Source organism: Vombatus ursinus, unplaced genomic scaffold (genome assembly GCF_900497805.2).
Source record: "Vombatus ursinus unplaced genomic scaffold, bare-nosed wombat genome assembly UNPS02014807.1, whole genome shotgun sequence".
Lineage (NCBI taxonomy): Eukaryota > Metazoa > Chordata > Mammalia > Diprotodontia > Vombatidae > Vombatus > Vombatus ursinus.
The window spans coordinates 37,207,653-37,227,217 of NW_020954585.1; the positions used below are offsets into that span (position 1 = coordinate 37,207,653).

The 19,565-nt window shown below is 36.3% G+C and overlaps 1 protein-coding gene across 10 annotated transcripts in view; it reads left to right on the forward strand.

Moving 5' to 3' along the window:
- Positions 1-19,565, forward strand: part of APC (APC, WNT signaling pathway regulator) — a 145,489-nt gene that overhangs the window by 66,921 nt on the left and 59,003 nt on the right. For 9 of the 10 annotated variants that reach the window (XM_027874412.1, XM_027874414.1, XM_027874413.1 and 6 more), the window contains 3 exons: positions 660-861; positions 12,957-13,065; positions 15,840-15,953. In XM_027874412.1, the coding sequence (XP_027730213.1) occupies positions 660-861; positions 12,957-13,065; positions 15,840-15,953 (425 nt within the window). Of the gene's footprint in view, positions 1-639; positions 862-12,956; positions 13,066-15,839; positions 15,954-19,565 lie in introns of all 10 variants that reach the window. The other variant, XM_027874420.1, reaches the window with a different exon arrangement.

Sequence of the window (19,565 nt, forward strand, 5' to 3'; positions counted from 1 at the left end):
CTCTTTAACTTTCAGACTTTTTACTTCATAATTTAGTTGGATGTTATTTCTTGTTCAAGTATTTTTATTTGTATACACAATTCATTGATTTGTTCTTTTGTTCATGAAAACAATTTCGACTATACATTTTCCTTCCTTTTATGCCATATGCATTTTGTCTCATTATTGTCATTTTCTTTATTAAAATTTTTTTGTTGTTTTATAATTTGCTATTTGACCCACTAATTCTTTAGAATTGTTATTTAGTCTCTAATTACTTTTTAGTTCTTTCTTAAAGATCCATTTACTGAATATAATTGTTTCTTGCATTTTCTGGTGAGATCTTTATGCCCCAAAACATGGTCAGTTTTTGTAAAGGTGCCATGTACTGCTGAGTAATTCCTGTTTCTGTTTAGTAATCTTTTTAGATCTGTCATCTCCAGTTTTTCTAAGTTCTATTCAGGTCCTTAAAGGTTGCAGCTTTCACTGTATGCGGTCAAATTATTCTCCAAAATGTATTTCAATGGTGTTATTTTTTTAAAGTAAATTTTAAGAAGGGGAAGAATTTTATTTAGTCATGGCATTTACTTAATATTTCACTTTCAAATCAAGTTAACTTTTATGTTGTTTTGGATAATTTATAGTAAGTGTTATGTAAAGATGGTCTCTTTGTGCTTCAGAACTCAACTTAGACAGCAGTAATTTCCCTGGGGTGAAGCTTCGGCCAAAGATGTCGATTCGTTCCTATGGAAGTAGAGAAGGATCTGTATCAAGTCGCTCAGGAGAGTGCAGTCCTGTACCCATGGGGTCATTTTCAAGAAGAGGTTTTGTCAATGGAAGCAGAGAAAGCACTGGATATTTAGAAGAACTTGAAAAAGAAAGGTAACTTACAGTATTTTATTCTTATGTGTATTTATAACAAAATTAAAGTATTTCATGTGCTCTGTTCCATTACCATTCAATAAAGGGCCACGGAAAGATGGATTAAAAATTAATTGGAAGCTAAGTAATCAAATCCTAAGGAATGAGTGGGTCAAAGAACGAAGCATACAAACATTCAGGAATTTTGTTGAAGAGAATGATAACAATGAGACAACATACCAAAATATATGGGATGCAGCCGAAGTAGTACTTAAGGGAAAATGTATATCTCTAAATGATGACATCAGTAAGATAGAAAAAGAGCAAACCCATGACTTGGTCATGTGATTAAAAAAAATAAAACTAGCAAAAGAACAAATTAAAAACCACCAATTAAACACCAGATTGGAAATCCTGAAAGTCAAAGGAGAGATTAATAAAACTGAAAGTTAAAAGACCGTTAAACTAATAATAAAACTGGGAGCTGGTTTTATGGGGGAAAAACAATACAAGAAGAAAACCAAATTACCAGTATGAAAAATGAAAAAGGTAAATTCACCCCCAGTGAAGAGGAAATTAAAGCAATTATTTTAAATTTTAAAGCTATTTTGCCAAATTTTATGCCATACATCTGACAATCTAAGTTAAATGGATGATGAATATTTACTAAAATATAAATTGCCCAGATTAACAGAAGAAATAGAATATTTAAATAACCACATCTTAGAAAAAGATATTGGCTAAGCCATCAATGAACTCCCTAAGAAAAAATCCCCAGGACCAGATGGATTCACAAGTGAATTCTACCAAACATTTAAAGAATAATTAATTCCAATACTATATAAGCTGTTTGGGAAAATAGGCAAAAAAGGAGTCCTACCAAATACCTTTTATGACACAGATATGGTGCTGATACCTGAACCAGGCAGAGCAGAAACAAAGAAAGAATACTATAGACCTATTTCCCAAATGAATATTGATGCAAAATTTTTAAAGAAATTATTGGCAAGGAGATTACAGCAGCATATCACAAAGATCACACACTATGACCAGGTGGGATTTATACCAGGATTCAGGGCTGATTGAGTATTAAGAAAACTGACAGCATAAGTAACTATATCAATAACAAAACCAACAGAAATCATATGATAATATCAGTAGCTATAGAAAACCGTTTTGACAAAATATAACACCCAGTTTCTCAGCCATGCAAGGATCTAAGACGTCTCCAAATGTCTCATGATGGAAAATGCTATCCACATCCAAAGAAAGAACTACGGAGTTTGAATGCATCAAAGCATACTGTTTGCTATTTTTTTTCTTCTGTTTTGTTTTATTTCTTCTTTCTAATGGTTCCTCCTCTTGGTTCTAATTCTTCCTTACAACATCACGAAGGCGAAAATATGTTTAACAGGAATGTATATGTATGGCCTGTATCAGATTGTGAGCTGTCTTGGGGGGGAGGCAGGAAGGGAGAAGGAGAAAAATTTTAAACTCAAAATATGAAAGTGATTATTGATAAATCAAAATAAATTAATTTAAAAAATTTTAAAAAGATACAACATCCATTTCCATGAAAAACACTAGAGAGCATAGGAATAAGTGTAACTTTCCTTAAAATGATAAGTAGTATCTGTCTAAAATCATTAGCAAGCATTACCTGTAATGAAAACAAGCTAGAAGCTTCCTCAGTAAGAGCAGAGGGAAAGTAAGAATGGGACACGAGATAATAAAATTATCTCTTTTTGTAGATGATATGATGATATACTTGGAAAAATCCTTAAGATTCAACTAAAGAGCTAGTTGAAACAATAATTTTTAACAAAGTAGCTGGATATAAATTAAACCCAGATAAATCATCAGCATTTCTATGTATTACCAACAAAGTCTAGCAGCAAGGGATAGAAAGAGAAATTCCATTTAAAATAATTAGACAATATAAAATACTTGTGAGTCTATCAAACTTGGGAGCTATATGAACATAATTACAAAACACTTTACACACAAATAAAGTCGGATCTAAACAATTGAAAAAATATCAGTTGCTTATGGGAAGACCAAGCCAATATTATAAAAATAACAGTTCTTCCTAAATTAATTTGCTTATTCTGTGCCATTGCAAACTACCACAATTGTTTTATACAGCTAGAAAAAATAATAGAAATAGTACCAGTGATAATGAAATATTATATGAAACCAGGAATGTCTGTGATACAAACCCGAAACAAAAAAGTAATTCCATGTTATTTATAAGACAAACCCCACAGAAAATCACAAATTTGCCATAAGATCTCTTGGAATTCTTGGAAGAAATGAAGCAAGAGTTTAAGAAAAAAAAAAAGACAACATAAATGAAAGGAAAGATCTAAATGAAACAATAAGAAAGAATAAAATATCTCAAAATAATAATTGGAAGGAGAATAAACAGTGCATCACCTTATTCCTTGATAATTATATTAGAACATAGATGAATGGCTATGAAACAGTAAATAGTGTCAGAATAAAATCAAAAGATTAAAAAAACAAAACAGAAGAAAATACAAGATAACTCGTATGAAAAACAACTGGCCTTTGTGGATTAAGTACTGTAGGACATGGTCTATAGCAAACATGAAGGAGGTAAGGTGGTCACAATCTTTGGTGCTTATATCTTAGGTGATTATAATCTTTTCAGGAGGTTATAATCTTTGTTGGGTTCCTTTTCCTTGGAAATTCATGCTGTCTAGCACCCTTATGATACAACTTAATTTGCATATCAATATTATTACATTGTTTATTCACATCAGTAATATATTGATTAGTCTCTGCCATTTAAAGAAGTTGGCTAACTTTGGTTTTACATCCACTGAAAATTTACATCAAAGAATTTATAAATTACGTCAAGGAATTATTGAATATTTTTAAACCCATCTTTAATTGGAATGGAATTTTCACTCACGATAAAGAAACTTTTTTCTTAAAAAGTGATTTTATTAGGGGTAAAATAATTTGATGATAGCATAATTTTGCTCTATGTTCACTATAATTTCAACTAACCATCCTTGATTACCTCATTGATGATGACTAAATGGAGTGCAATAATGACTAAATTACCTAATTGATACATGGACCATTTAACTAAATCAGGAGTGCACGTTTGTTAGCAAAATTTGAGTTAGGAAAAAATATTCCAGAACCTTTCAAGAAATTCCTTTTTTGTTACATGAAGGAAAGAAGTCTTAATTTCTTTAGAATTTGAAATTCTTCAGCTTATGAACATGTTTGATAAAGATATCTGTGATGATGCTTAGCACATTGTTCATGCTTAATATGATATTGGTAGTGTTGATCCAAATAGCCACTAAATTTCCAGCTACTTCTGAAACAGTGGATTTTGATTCCAGTGTATTAGATAATTAACTGAAATCAAATTTGACTCTTAAGGAGTTAAACCATTACTTATTTTAATCTAATATCCTTTTTAACCAAATGTTTGTTATATGATACTTGATATTAATGAGTCTTTGTATTATGCTTATTCATCGGTAGAATATAATCTTAGAAGCTAGAAGGGACTTTATAGCTCAGCCCCTATCATTTACAGATGAAGAAACAGGCACACAAAGAGGAAATAACTAGTTCAAGGTCATGTAGCTGCTATTTATTAATCAGAGTGGGGAACTGAATTCTTCTTTCTAAGCTATTCGTCCTATAATCTTTCCACTAGGAGGACTTTAAACAAGAGAGATTAGAATAAAATTAAAGAGGGGAAACAAAGGTAATAAATAGGAGAAATTAAGATTAAAAAACCAGAGAATGAGGGAAAGAATGCCATTACAAAGAGATAAATTGATTCTTTGTCTGCAAAGGTATTCCAGAAGCAATTGCATGGAATGTTTATTTATAGTGAAGATATTAGCTGAAAACTGAATATGAAGAGCAAGGTTTTCTATCTTCTTGGTCATTGTTCCTGAAAACTTTTGTTTCGTTTCATATGTACATATATACACATATATATACACACACACACACACATATATATATATATATGTATGTATGTATATAAGCTTGTTGGCTTTTTTATTTGGTTGTTTTGTCTTAAATATTAGCTCTTCTTTAAGCACAATAATAGAGTGTTTTTTTATGTTATTTTTTCATATCTAGTAGGGGGGAAATACATGATGAATTGGACCTTTGTTCAGTTAGCTCATGTTCTTATTTCTTAAATTAATATATTTATAAATTGTAAGTAGTATCCTTAATTTGGTTGTCTGATACTCTGGCAGAAATGGAAAAATTCTATTAAATTTCAGCAGATGACATTTTCCTTATAGTCTACAGATTTTTTTTTAAATAAAAGATTAAAGGGAAGATTTTGATCTAAGAATTAATGGAAAGTTAAATCTGATATGTAGTAGATAACAGATTAGTGTCAATTCCTGCATTTTACGTATCCCTATCAACTATTTTTCTGAAGAATAAAAACAAAACAAAACAAAACATGGAGGATAATTATCATCTGAGTCAAGTTATGCCACTGTGAAAACAGTTTAAGAGGAGCTCAGGGTTTTTCATCTTGACCAAATATTTTCCCTTGCTTTTTCTAGGCAGTAATTTTGATAGACCTGTGAGCTTATCAGTATGAGTACTTTGTGTATGTTCTCTCATACTGTGCAGTTTCTCCTACTGAATCCTTCATAGGAAGTCTACCCATTGTGCCTTGGGACCTTCTTCTATAACATAGGATCATAGATAGAGACCTGGAAGGGACCTCAATGATTTCATTTTAGAAATGAGGAAACTAAGGTCTAGGGAAGTTGAATGATCTACCCCAGATCTTCTAACTAAAGAGTCTTTGCTCTGTCTGCTCTGCTGTTTGACATCGCATGAATATTGGAACATAGGGGCTGCACATAAATTATCCCTCACTCTTAATCCGTGACTAGTTTTTCCTTTCTAGTTATAGATCTAGCAGTCAAATGATTGATATCCTCTGTTCAGTCTCTGCACAATTCTTTGTTAGCAATATGTTTTAGTCTTCCCATACACAGTATACACCCCTCCATTGTCCTTTGAGTGACACAAAACTTTAATTCTCTGGTGACTATAGTTTTCTATGACTCACACAGTCAAATAGCATCTCTAAAAGACTATCGATTTTTAAATTATTGACAATTGTTTGAATAAGAAAAAACTGCAATTTTCCTTATGCCATCTAAACTTGGATCTAGTTTATTAATAGTTTGTATTGTGAGCTGTGTATCCAACTGCATATCATACTCTGAATAATAAGCATTCTTCGTCTACCTGGTTTTTCTTACGATTATATTTAAGCTCCAGTCCATCCACAACAAAAGTTGTGACTATGCCTTCCCTTGTTCAGGGATCTTCAGTAGCTTCTTATTGCCTCTACCATAAAATACAAGCAGTTAAGCACTTAAAACCCTTCACATTCTGGTTCCAGCTTGCCTATCCTAATTTATTTTACACAACTCCCCTTCACACCTTATGTATTCTAGATCTATTGCCTACTTGTTCTTCTCCATACTTTCTATTCTTTCTTCCATCTTGCTTTTGCATAAACTGTCCTCCATGCTTAAAATGTATTCTCTCTTCACCTTCACCTCTTAGAGTGCTTGAATTCCTTCAGATTTTAGCCCAAGTTATCACCTTCTACAGAAAATTTTCCTGATCGCTTTAGTTGTTAGTGCTCTTTCCTGCCTCAAATTGTTTTTTACTTATATTTTTTAACATGTGTTATATAAGCTCTTTGAGAATAGGAATAATATTGATTCTTGTTCTTATATCCCAGTAGCTAGTTTTCAGGCAGTCAAAATTGACAAGCATTTATTTAAGTATTTATTATGTGTAAGGTGGGGTGTAGGGTGTTTAGGGAAGATTAATACCTCTGGTGTGAGGGCTTCTGAGCCTTTTTCAGGGCTGCTTTTCATCTCTGGTGTCCATCCGACTTACCCACCTCTTACTTGTGGCTCCAGAAAGCTGTAGCATGTGTAGTAGTCACACCCCGGTAAACCACTTTGTCAGTCGGGCTAAACCAGGTTGAGGGTAACCAAGAGATCTCAAACCTGTCAGTGAGTTAGGGGGTGTGTACCCCAAGCATATGAAAATTTCCTCTGGTGGAATGTGCAGATGAGAACAATTTGCTCCAACAGCCATGAAGGCGGCTGAAGCAGGTACTGTGGAATGCTCAGAACTTGTTAAACACCAACGTTTTCAAGACCATCCACTGCATCCTGAGCCATCACCAGTCATCTTGACTTTTGTCTTGCCACTGAAATACAATAACTTTGAAAGAGTGAAACTGATGACTTGCGTTCTGCCTTACCTAAATCCAATTTATGCACAAGTCAAAAGACATTACCCATACCACTTCACCATTTTTACCTACCTCAGAGTTCTGTGGGGACAGGCAAGGGATAAAGCAGTAGGTGTGGATATGCTGAGAGCTATAGTGACAACCTGCACACAAGCAGCCCAGGCCATAGAATTGTCTTCTCACTGGTTTGAAGCAGCTGTGAGATTTAGCAACCCCTTGGGGGTCTTAGCAGACATTTTTAAGGACCACACTACTCCCTGGTGTGAGGAAGGGTCTAGAAAAGATACCCTTAAAATGGTCTGCTTCACCCAACTGTGTGACCTGCTTGTCATGGAAAGTGGGGATCCCACGCTGTGGTGGGAACACCAAAAACTGTACAGAAACTTTGGCAAAGATGATTCCACTCACATCAGTTTGTGAAACATGCACACACTTATGGGCAACACAAAATCCAGTAGACCTGGAAGATGTACAACTCTTGTGAGAGAACTCGGGTATCACAGCCATAAGTAAAGCAGGGTGGCAAATGAAGGCAAAATTCAGCTTACCAAAGACACAGCTGAATACATGTTTTTCTGGAGTGGCCACTGTGATGGCAGCACCATGAGGCTCACTTAGGTTTTGCTATCAAAACTAATCTAGTCAACAAGCTTATGTGCTTCCCAAAAGGAGCAAATGACAGATGCATGACAGTGCGATTGCCTCTTGCAGGAAAGCGCTATGCCACCATTATCATTGTGTATACTGCCACCATGACAAGCTCTGATGTGGTCAAAGAAAAATTTTATAAAGACCCTCATCATTAATGTGCTGAAAGAAGACAAGCTTATCTATCAGACTATCAAACTATCAGACATGGCAGGGAGAACTTGGAAGAAATGGAGTCAGTCGCTTACTACTGAAGATTTGTGCAACTCTTGATCATCACCAACACTGTCTTCCATTTACCTAACTGCAATAAAACTGAGTGGATGCACCCTCACAACAAACATTGGCATTATAAACTATTTCATTGTAAAGAGAAGAGCCAGACAGAAAGTGAGAGTCATGAAGGCGATGTGTGGACCAGAGTGCTGGACCAATCCTAGATTTATCTTCTAAGCTAAACATTTCCATTAAACAAAAGTGGCAGGCCCAAGGCAAGATGACTATCAGAAGCCTTCATGTCAGCAGATTAGACTGCTTCTCAGAGCATGAAGAGTTAGTTGCTAATTTTGGAGGGAAAGCTGAGCCAACACATGGTTGGCAACAGTGGAGCAGAAAAGGAGTAGGCAGTTTTACAGATTTGGTGTACAGTACCACATTTACTCATCTGTGCTAGAAAACTCACAAAAACTTCTCCTCAAAGATGGTGTTGTATTCTGAAAATAAATGACCAAAAGAGTCACAGAGGTTATGCAACTACTGTTAACTATGAAAACTACCAAAGAATTCACAGAGGTAATACCCCATCTGTTAACTTTGAAAAATAAAATTAAATTAAAATAAAACCAAAGAGTCAAACAGTTGTTATAAACAAACAGAAAAACTTTGTTTATTCTGTTGGAGAAGAGAAACTAGACATGTTTGCCAGGGTCTGCTGTAATACTGAAGAGACCCAAAGCAGCGAGATTGAGCCTTGATACATAATAGTAGTGGCTAGACAAAGAAACAGGCAGTCAGCGAGAACCATGAGGGGTTAACAGCAACGATGAGGCAAGTTTGATTCATAGCAGGGCTTCATGACCAGAACATGAAAATGGTGAGGAAATTCAGAAGCTGCTGAATGAAAAAATGAGAGCTACATCGGTTTAACCAGCAGGATAGCTTGTTTGTCTCTAAGAAGGCATTGTTTAACTCTCATCAAAAGGAAAATACAGAGACTTCTGAGAGCCAAGATGGTGGAATAAGCAGTAAATTGCTGTAACTGTCCCATACTACCACTAAACAACCATAAAATAAAGCCCCAAAACAAATCCTGAAACAGCAGAACCAACAAAAAGATGAAGTGAAACAATCTTTTAGCCTAAGAAACTTGGAGGATCGGCAAGAAAAGTCTATCTTATTCAGGTGAAAGGAGAGCGGAGTCTGGGATGGGAAACATCCTAGCAAGCCAGCATCAAACCCTTCCTCAGCAAACCAACAGGAAATGAGATTCTGAGCCCTGGTGTGGTGGAGCAGGCAAAAGCTGACACCAGGACCCCTCATGTGCCTTAGCATAGCCAGGGGAATAGGCTCTGAGAACCACCACATGCTTCAGGGTAGCCCTGGGCAAACAGTCATCCTACAGAGGCCAGACCTCCCCAGCACAGTCCCAGGCAAACAGGCAGCCGTCACAAGCCAGACTACTCTTTGCATCAGTGTAGCCATAGGGAAATGCAGAAACTCCCCATTGGGTCTCAGCATACACCAGACACCACCAGTAGGACCCCAGCTCAGCACCAGGTTAGCCACTAGACCCCTACAACCTCCAGCAGTGCTAGCTAACCTCCACCCAACCCACTCAGTGCAACACTAGACAAGAGGGTCCTCTAGGGGCAGCATCAACATAGCACCAGGTAAACAGCCAGGGCCCGCAGCCATTAGCACAAGAAGCCTGAAACAACACCCCTTCCACCCTGAGAGCAGAGCTCAAATTTAAAAGAAATGGAAAAAGCCAAAAGTAAAGTGCAAGTGAAGCTTAGATATAGAATTCTTGGCCCAGTAAGGCAGATGAAATTCAGTTTTACACTGATAATAACAATCCAAAGTGCTTTTATGATGCCCTAAAGGCTATTTATGGGCCAAAGACCTATGATACACCTTAGTGCTGATGGAGCCACATTGATTAGTGATAAGGACATGATCCTGGCAAGATGGGCTGAACACACTTCTGTAATGTTCTTAACAGATTGTCATCAATCAGTGCTGAAGCAATTGACCGTGTGGTATACTTCAGGTTAGAGTCAGTCCCTTTCTAGCCAAACTTCCAGTTGAAGAAGATTTTTTGAATGCCATTAGGCTCCTCTCCTGTGGCAAAGCACCTGGTGCTGATTCTATTCCAGCTGAGATTTATAAACCTGGGAGTCCACTGCTCATACAAAAACTGACTGAAATTTTCATGGATATATGGCAAGAGGAGATTATTCCACAGGAATTCAAGGATGCCTCCACTGTCCATCTCTATAAAGGAAATCATAGGGAGGTCTCTCTTAATTATTGCTGGCTTAATTGGCTGATCCTTCTCCTCAAAGATGGTGTCATATTCTGAAAATAAATGACCAAAAGAGTCACAGAGGTTATGCAACTACTGTTAACTGTGAAAACTGCCAAAGAATTCACAGAGGTAATACCCCATCTGTTAACTCTGAAAAATAAAATTAAATTAAAATAAAACCAAAGAGTCAAACAGCTGTTATAAACAAACAAAAAAAAACTTTGTTTATTCTGTTGGAGAAGAGAAACTAGACATGTTTGCCAGGGTCTGCTGTAATAGTGAAGAGACCCAAAGAAGCGAGGTTGAGCTTTAATATGTAATAGTAGTGGCTAGACCAAGTAACAAGCAGTCAGCAAGAGCAATGAGGGGTTAGCAGCAACGATGAGGCAAGTTTGATTCATAGCAGGGCTTCATGACCAGAACATGGTTCCTTCAGATGCTTGTCTGAGCTCAAGGACTACTTGAGGCTGGTGTGAAATAATTCTATGATTTTGCTGCAGCAGAGTTCATACAGAGGAGGAACGCAAAGGATTGTTGTTATGCCAAGTTCAGTGCACAGCTTGCTTGCTGGGCCTTAGCTCTGGAGAACAGGGTGTCTTCTAATAGTAAATAGAGAGGGGTGGTCTTGGCATGTAGATCCCAACAGTGGTCATGTACCTGTGAGCCAGTGTGGCTTCAGAAAGGCTGAAGAATTGTTGACATGGTGTTTGCTACCTGACAACTCTGGGAGAAATGCCAGGAGCAGAACAGAGATCTATATATCACATTGGTTGATCTGGCCAAGGTCTTTGATACTAGTCAGTTGTGAAGATTTGTAGAAAATTATGTCAGAATTTGGCTGTCTGGAGAAGTTTATCAGTATTGTACATCAGTATCATTATGCCATGCTTGCCCAGATTCCAGATAACGGACAATGGTCTCGCACTTTCTTAGTCACCAGTGGAGTGAAGCAGGGCTATGTGCTTGCTTTCATGATGTTTTCTGTGATGTTGTCAGGTACCTTCAAAGAGGATAAAATTGGCATCAAGGTCAACTACCACACAGGTGGTAAATTATTTAACTTGAAAATGCTGTAAGCCAAGACTAAAGGGGAGGAAGAGTTGGTGTGTGATTTTTTTTTTCCTTTGCAGATGACTGCACTCAGTGCAGCTTCTGACTGAGGCTGAGATGCAACAAAGCATGGATCAGTTCTCTGCTGCTCATGTTAGTTTTGGCCTAACAGTTAACACCAAGAAAACACATGTTCTCCACCAGCTAGCGCCACACCATACATATGCAGAACCATCAGTTGTAGCAAATAGAGAAATTTTGAATACTATGGATAAGTTCACTTACCTTGGCCAGTATACTTTCCAGGGATGTCCAAATAGATGATGAGGTTGATGCATGTATTTCCAGAGCTAGCCCAGTGTTTGGGAGGCTCCGAAGGAAAGTGTGGGAGAGAAGAGGTATTAGGCTGCCTACCAAACTGCAGGTCTACAGAGCCATTTTGCTGACCTCATTGTGTACTCCTGTGAAACCTGGACAATATACCAGCACCATGCCAGGAAACTGATTCGCTTCCATTTGAATTGTCTTAGGAAGATTCTGAAGGTCACCTGACAAGATAAGGTACTGGACACTGAGGTCCTTTCTTGAGCTAAACTGCCAAGCAATCAAACTCTATTGTAGAGAGTGCAGCTGCAATGGGCTGGCCACACAAATGGCAAACATTGTTGTTCAAGTGGGAAATGTACATTTGCCTAAAAGACTTTTATGGAGAACTCACACAAGACAAGTGCTCTCCTAGAGGTCAGAAGAAGCAATACAACAACACTTTCAAGTGAAGAACTTTGGAATTAATTGTGAGACATAAGAGGCACTGGCACAGGATCACCTAGCATGACGTGCCTGCATCAAAGAAGGTGCGGTGCTCTATGAGTAAAACAAAATTGCAGTAGCCCAGAAGAAATGTGAGATGCACAAATTTAGGACCATCTTTGCTCCAAATGTTTATATGGACTGTTTGTACCCAACCTGTGATAGAGCCTTTCAAGCTTGTATTGGTCTGATTAGCCTGCAGTTGGATACACTGCACCTTGATCCTGCCATAGTAATGTCATTTTTGTCCTCTTGGAGCATGAAGGGCAGCAACGAACCCACCACGTGTAATGTACTGTGCTAAGTACTTATGTAAATGAGAAAAGCAAAAAGTAGCCTTTGCTTTCAATGTATATACATTCTAATATGGAAGATAACCCATAAATAACTGTTTGCATACAAGATATATACTGAGTAGATGGGAAGCAGTCTGGAGAGGAAAACATTATCATCTAAGGGAACCAAGAAATGCCTCCTGCAGAATATAGACTTGGAGCTGAATTTTGAAGGAAACCAGGAAAATTAGAAGTGGAAGTAAGGGGGCAGAGCACTGGGCTTTACATGTAGCAAATGCTCAATAAATACTTACTGAATTGAAAGTTAATGTCTATAATTTAAGGTCTTCCTTAGGAATAATTATTTAATTATATTCCTTTATTGTTAATATTTCAATTAAAAAACTTGCTATTAAAGTGATGTGGTAGATTTTATTTGTATTCTGCATTGGCTTTATGTTTTGTTACTAACTTTTTTTTTTTTTTAAAGATCACTACTACTTGCAGAACTTGAAAAAGAAGAAAAGGAAAAAGATTGGTATTATGCCCAGCTTCAAAACCTAACTAAAAGGATAGATAGTCTTCCTTTAACAGAAAATGTAAGTAATTAAGCATTCTGACTTATTTAGATTCAATAACTTGTTCTGAATATAGGTTATAGCTATATTAATGTGTATTTAACAGTATTTGTGCTAATTATGTAAAGTTAATTATTTATGTAAAGATATTTATAAAAGTTAAAAAATAAAACCTGCTCTTATTAATGTAGCTGCTCTATAAAGAAACTTCTCTCATTTCCAGCTCTGAAAGAAATCATCACTTTCAAATAGTATTACAATTAAGTGAATTTGAATTGTTTTGATGACCGTATCTAAAGAGTAATCATTCATATTTTGGTGTCAGTTTGTAAGGGTCTGTGAGTATAATGCTGTAGGGTTCTGTGCTTCACCCTATTCTGTTTTCATTTTTTAGCCAAATCTTGTGTAAAGACATAAATGGTATGCTCATTGAATTTGCAGGTCACAAAGCTAAGAGAGGGATAGTTTATGTGTTGCCTAACAGGATCCCCCCCCAAAAAATCAATAATTAGAACATTTGTCTGAATCTACTAAGATGAAATTTCATAGGACCAGGGATATGCCAGAGCCAGCTAGAACTGATTCCTAAGGACTGTTAAATTTTCAGTGTGAACATTTATACCTTGGCAATGGGTAAATCAAAGCTTAAGTTATTGTTTTGTTGATTGTCTATATTTAAGAAAGTGATAGAGAAAATATTAATAGCTCATTAAATTTAAAAGTGTATTATGGGTTTCCTTCCCTCTGCCCCCACCAGGGAGCTAGTTATTAAATATTTACCAGCACATTCCTGAATAGGAGTAAGAAGGATTATAATTGGATTTTTAAAAATCTGAGATAAGGAGGTATGGCTATATAACAGTTTGGAAACAATCTGAGTATAGTTTATAGAGATGGCATTTAAAAAAACCTAATGCCATCTAGAACTACATTAACAGTGTTGTAGTATGCAAGACAGAAGAGGTGATAGCTCCACTCTGCCCTTGCAAACTATATCTAGACTATTGTATTCAATTCTGAGTGCCACATTTTAGGAGAGATTCCAGAAGCAAACAATCAGCATCTCAGTTGCCTCCTTTATAGGATCATTTAAAGGAATTGGAGATATACTTTCTTGGCTATTTCTTAACCATGCCTGCACTTGACCATTATCATCATCTCCCTCTCTCCAGAACTTTGGCCTCTGTCCCTGGAATCTGATGGGTGAACTTTCATCTGATCATGACCAGAACCAAACACATCACTACCCAGCCATTTGTAAACCATGCCACAATGCATGTAGTCCCTCCCTTTGCACCCATTATCCTCCCTTATTAGAATGTAAGCACTTTAGGGGAGGACTGCTTTATTTGCTTGTATTTGTATCCCCAGCACTTAGCAAGTGCCTGCCACGTATATAGCAAGACTGTGATATCATTTGTTATTTTTTTATGTTAAGCTGAGAGAAGAAAAGACTTAGGGGAAGTCTGGTAGCTTTGTGTTTAAGTATTTGAAGGGCTGTCTCTTGGAAGAGGAATTATTTGACTTTTTTTGGTTTGATCTCAGAGACAGAACTAGGAAGTGGAAGTGGCATGTTTCAAATACCATTCTTCTTATATAGTTCATATTGTAATGTAACCCATTAAGGAAAATTTTATATTCTTTCTCATCTTCCTTTATACTACTGTAAAAAAGGAAAAACTTCATTACAATTAGAACTCTTCAAGAGGAAAATGGGTGGCCATACAAGATGGTGGGTTTTCCTCCTCACTAAAAGTCTTCAAATGAATGATAGTGGATCATTTGTCATTTATGTTGTAAAGGGGATTCTTGTTCAGATAAATGATGAATGAGAATAGCCCCCTAATGCCCCTTCTGACTATGAGATTTTGTGACTGAGTCTGTGACTGTCATTTTTCACCATTGCATTTGATTTAGTCTGTTATGACTAGAATCACATCAGCTAGCTTCAACTGTAGTCTTGTATGTTTGGAGATACCCTCAACCTGTCTCAAATTACTCCTACTGCTAAATTTTTTAAAAATCATTTTTCCTCTCTAGGATAGGGATTTAAAAAGATTTTTTGACTATTTCAGGAAGTATGTGAATTGGTTTTAATTCATTTGTTATCTTTTTTTTAAAATTGTATCAAAAATCCATACTATCTTAGTAAAAGATCTTTGAGTTGCGGCCCCAGAATTTCATTATATGACAGCCTCTCCTAGTGATTAGCCTCTTAATTAGTTTAGCCCTTCAGATAACAAGCATGCATTCTATAGCCAAGGGTCCCAAGACTATATTAGAAGCCTTTTCAATTTGATTAAGATGAGCCAGAGCTTGTATTACCACTGACATAGACTTGGAGAACCCAGTGTCACATGCATACTTAGATGTATCCTTAAATTAGATACTGCAGTTTATTCAGCCATTGCTCAACTGTTGAACTTTCGGTTATATACAATTACAAATAATACTACTAGGTACTGATGATTTGTTATAAAATAATTTGTGGCCAAGAATAAATACAAATATATTTGGATTTTACTCTTGTATTTCACAAAGGGAACTAGGCTTAGTTACTTTAGTTACTTAGTTACTTTAGTTACTTTTTTTTGCAAACCTAAATAATCAAACCATAAGGTTTTTCTTAAACTGGCAATTGACTATCTTCATATATATATATGTATATATTTTTGACTGTCCTTACCTTCTCATTTTCATTATTGTTGGTTCTTTAGCATAAAAATTCATGCACTAATGACTTTTAAAAATATTTTTTTCTGTCCTTTACCTCTTTCCTTTGCTACCCATCCTAGTTCTCTTTGCAAACAGATATGACTAGGAGACAATTGGAGTATGAAGCAAGACAGATCCGAGCTGCAATGGAAGAACAGCTAGGTACTTGCCAGGATATGGAAAAACGAGCACAGGTAATTTAAAATGCTAGATTTTACTTTTTGAAACACTTATGACTATGCAAATACTACATATTTAATTTAGAAAGTCATTGGAATTTTACCAGAATATTGGGGTTTTTTTTAATTGATAGGTAATTTTGCCTTTGAACATCATAAACAGTTATATTTTTAAAGCCACAACATTTTTGAAGTTTTTAAAATTAAGAAGTAGATATTTCTGTGCAAACCTTTAGCATAAATGCCTCAAAAGTGTCAAACCTCTTTACAATTGGACAAATAAACTTTTAAATTGCCACATGAGAATCTACCTAAGTTTATTGTAATTACTTTAGTAAACAAACCAAAAATTTTGTTGGAAAAATATTGAGTTTAAAATGTCCCTTCTCTTGAGAGTCAAATATGGAATTTGTATGTCCTTTCAGATATGATTGATGTTTAGGTTTGTTTATACGTTGTTGTTTCTTTGTTACAAGAGAGGTTGGATGGTAGTATTGGAAAGTGACAGTGATGTTAAAAAAAAAAGGAAAGTAAATCTGAGAAGGAAAATAATTATGTTAAGACATTCATTGTTTTTTATTTTTTTTTTTTAACACTTTGAGTTCAGGAAAGGTTTTTTTTTTTTAAACTTTACGTTTAATTCCCAAATCTAGCAGTAGTTCACAAAGATCACTTTGATAACCGAATGGAAGACTAGGGAGAAGAGAGATTGGAGGAGTGGAGACCAACTAGAAAGCTATAATAATAGTCTAGGAATGAGATGATAAGGGACCTGTATCAGGATGGTAGTATCAGAGCAGAGAAGGGGGCAGTTACAAGAGTTACTGAAAAGGTTGAATCATTATGACTTTGTACCAGATTGGATATGGGAGGTGAGAGAGTAAGGAGTCCAGGGTGACATTGATGTTGTCAGCTGAGGTGACTAGGAAAATGGTGGGTGCCCTCGATAGAAATAAGGATGTTTGGACTGGATAGTTTGGTGGGGAAAGATAATGAGTTCAGTTTTGGACATTTTGAGTTTAAGACGCCCAGTTGGCAGTTAGAGATATGATATAAGGCAAGGAGAGAGGTTATGTCTAGATAAGTAAATCTGAGAATCATCTGTGTAGAGATGATAATTGAATCCATAGGAATTGATGGGATCACCGAGCAAAATAATATAGAGGGAGAAGAGAAAAGTGTCCAGGACCGATCATCGAAGTATAGTCATAGTTAGTGGGTATATCCTAAATGGAGATCCAGCAAAGGAGACTAAGAAGGAGAGATCAGACTGGTGGGAGGAGAACCAGGAGAGAACCGGGTCATGTTAAGGTTTCTGAATCAAAAAGAGTGTCAAGGAGAATAGTGTGATGAGCAGTATCAGAGGCTCCCAAGAAGTCTAGAAGGATAAGAATTGAGAGGAGGCCTTTATGTTCAGCAATTAAGAAATAATTGATAATTTTGGATATAGTGGTTTCAGTTGAGTGATGAGATAAGAAACCAGACTGTAGAATTAAGTGAGAGGAAAAGAAGTGGACAGTTGTAGTTGGCCTTCTCAAAGAATTTAGAAATGAGGGCAACACGAGATAGGGAGCAATAACTGGTAGGACTGGAAAATCAGATTAGCACAATACCAGATGAATATAGTAAAATCACAGCAACACCAGAAGAAGTAAGAATGGTCAGAACTTGGGGTGTGCTTGAACCAGAGCTGGTTGTTAAATTTTCAGAGTGTACATTTATACCAAGTTGGAAACCAAACATTATAAGTCATGACTTCATTTATCGTTTCACTGATTGTCTGTACTTAAGAAAGTGATGGAGAAAATGTCAACACAGATCAAACTTAAAAGTGTGTCATATATACATTTTTTTTCAGTGAGTCAGTTACTAAGCCAGCACAACCCAATCAGAAATACACAAGGCATATTCTACTGAAATTGCAAGCACCAAAGAAATAGAGGGATACCTTCAAAAATATGGCATGTCCAAACAAACAGACAATCAAGAAGAGACCTTAAATAATGAAATCCCAGAAAAGGAAATACAATTAGCTACTATCAAAGAAAAAACTCCTGATGGCTGTTGGGGTCTCAGAATTCTATCACACTTTTAAACAGTACAGTACCAATACTACAGAAGTTATTCTCAGAAATTGAGGAAGTACTGCCCCAAATTATTATTAGAGACAAATATAGTACTGTTACTTGGTTCCCAGGGAAGGTTTTCCTGGCTAGCCAGGGAAGGATGAAGCAAAGAATAGCTATTGTATAAGACAAGCTACAGAAATTAAAGATGTAAAAATAGATATATTGGAGATAAAAGTATTCCTATTTGCTGATGGTATTATGGTTTATGTGGAAAATCCTAAAGAATCATCAAAGATACTAATTGAAATAGCAGTTTCAGCAAAATTACAGGCTACAGAATAACCTGTCACATATCAACACATTTCTGTGTAATAACAAAATTAAAGAGGCAATAATAGGAAGGAAAATTTCATTCAAAATAACTGCAGAATGCATAAATTTCTGGATATCAGTTACCAAAGCACACAAAATACTTATCCAGTCCAATAAATATTTATTAAATCCCTGCTATGTGCCAGGCACTGTCCTAATAAAAAGACAGTCCCTGTCTTTTTACAAAGAGCTTACAATCTAAAGGGGGAGACAACTCACAAAAAGGAGTCAGGAAAACAGGGATGGGTGTGGGGGAAAGGACACCAGGGGGGTATGTTTTTTCATGGAATTGAAAACAGAACAGCAGATGGCAAAGTGGAGTGAACTGAGGGTCCAGGTTATACCTTCTACAAAGAAAGACTTTGGGAGGAGTTTGATACTCCACCCTCCAACCCTCTAATAAGAGTGGAGTGGAGGCTGAGGGGGATGGTATCTGTTAAGGTTTGAGTTAACATGGTGTTAAGTTTAGAAGTGATGAGCTTTTCCAGGGAGTGGCATCTTATTCCTTGGAGTTGAAACCAGACTTATTTCCAAAGTGTCCTTTAAAGAAATAAAGAACAACTTTAATAGCTTAGATGAATATTTGGTGCTCAGGTCCAGGCCATGCCAATATAATTAAACTAACACTAACAAAGTTAATTTACAATTTTACTACTGTACCATCCAGACTGTCAAAGGGATCCTTTACAGAACTCTATAAAATAATAACAAAATTCATTTGGAGAAACAAAAGATCTAGAGCAGGGCTGAGGAACCTGTGGCCTTCTAGGTCCTTGAATGTGACCTTTTGACTGAGTCCAAGTTTTACAGAACAAATCCTTTTATTAAGGATTTACCTGTGAAGTTTAGATTCAGTCAAAGGGCCACACTTGAGGACCTCTCAGGCCACATGGAGCCTCAAGGCTGAAGGTTCCCCACCCCTAATCTAGAATATTGAGGAAAATATTGAAATAAGGTAGGGATGAAGGGAAAAATAGCACTTCCAGGTCATGAATTATATTATAAAGCATAAAGAGGTAGGGCAATGAAACCAGTTAGACTAGAGAGAAACGGAAACAGTGGAACTCAACAACTTACTCTTCAATATATCCCCAAAAAGATATAAGGCAAAATGAGATAATAAATCATTAAGCATTTATGAAATACCTAGTATATACTAGGCACTATGCTAGCACTAAGTATACAA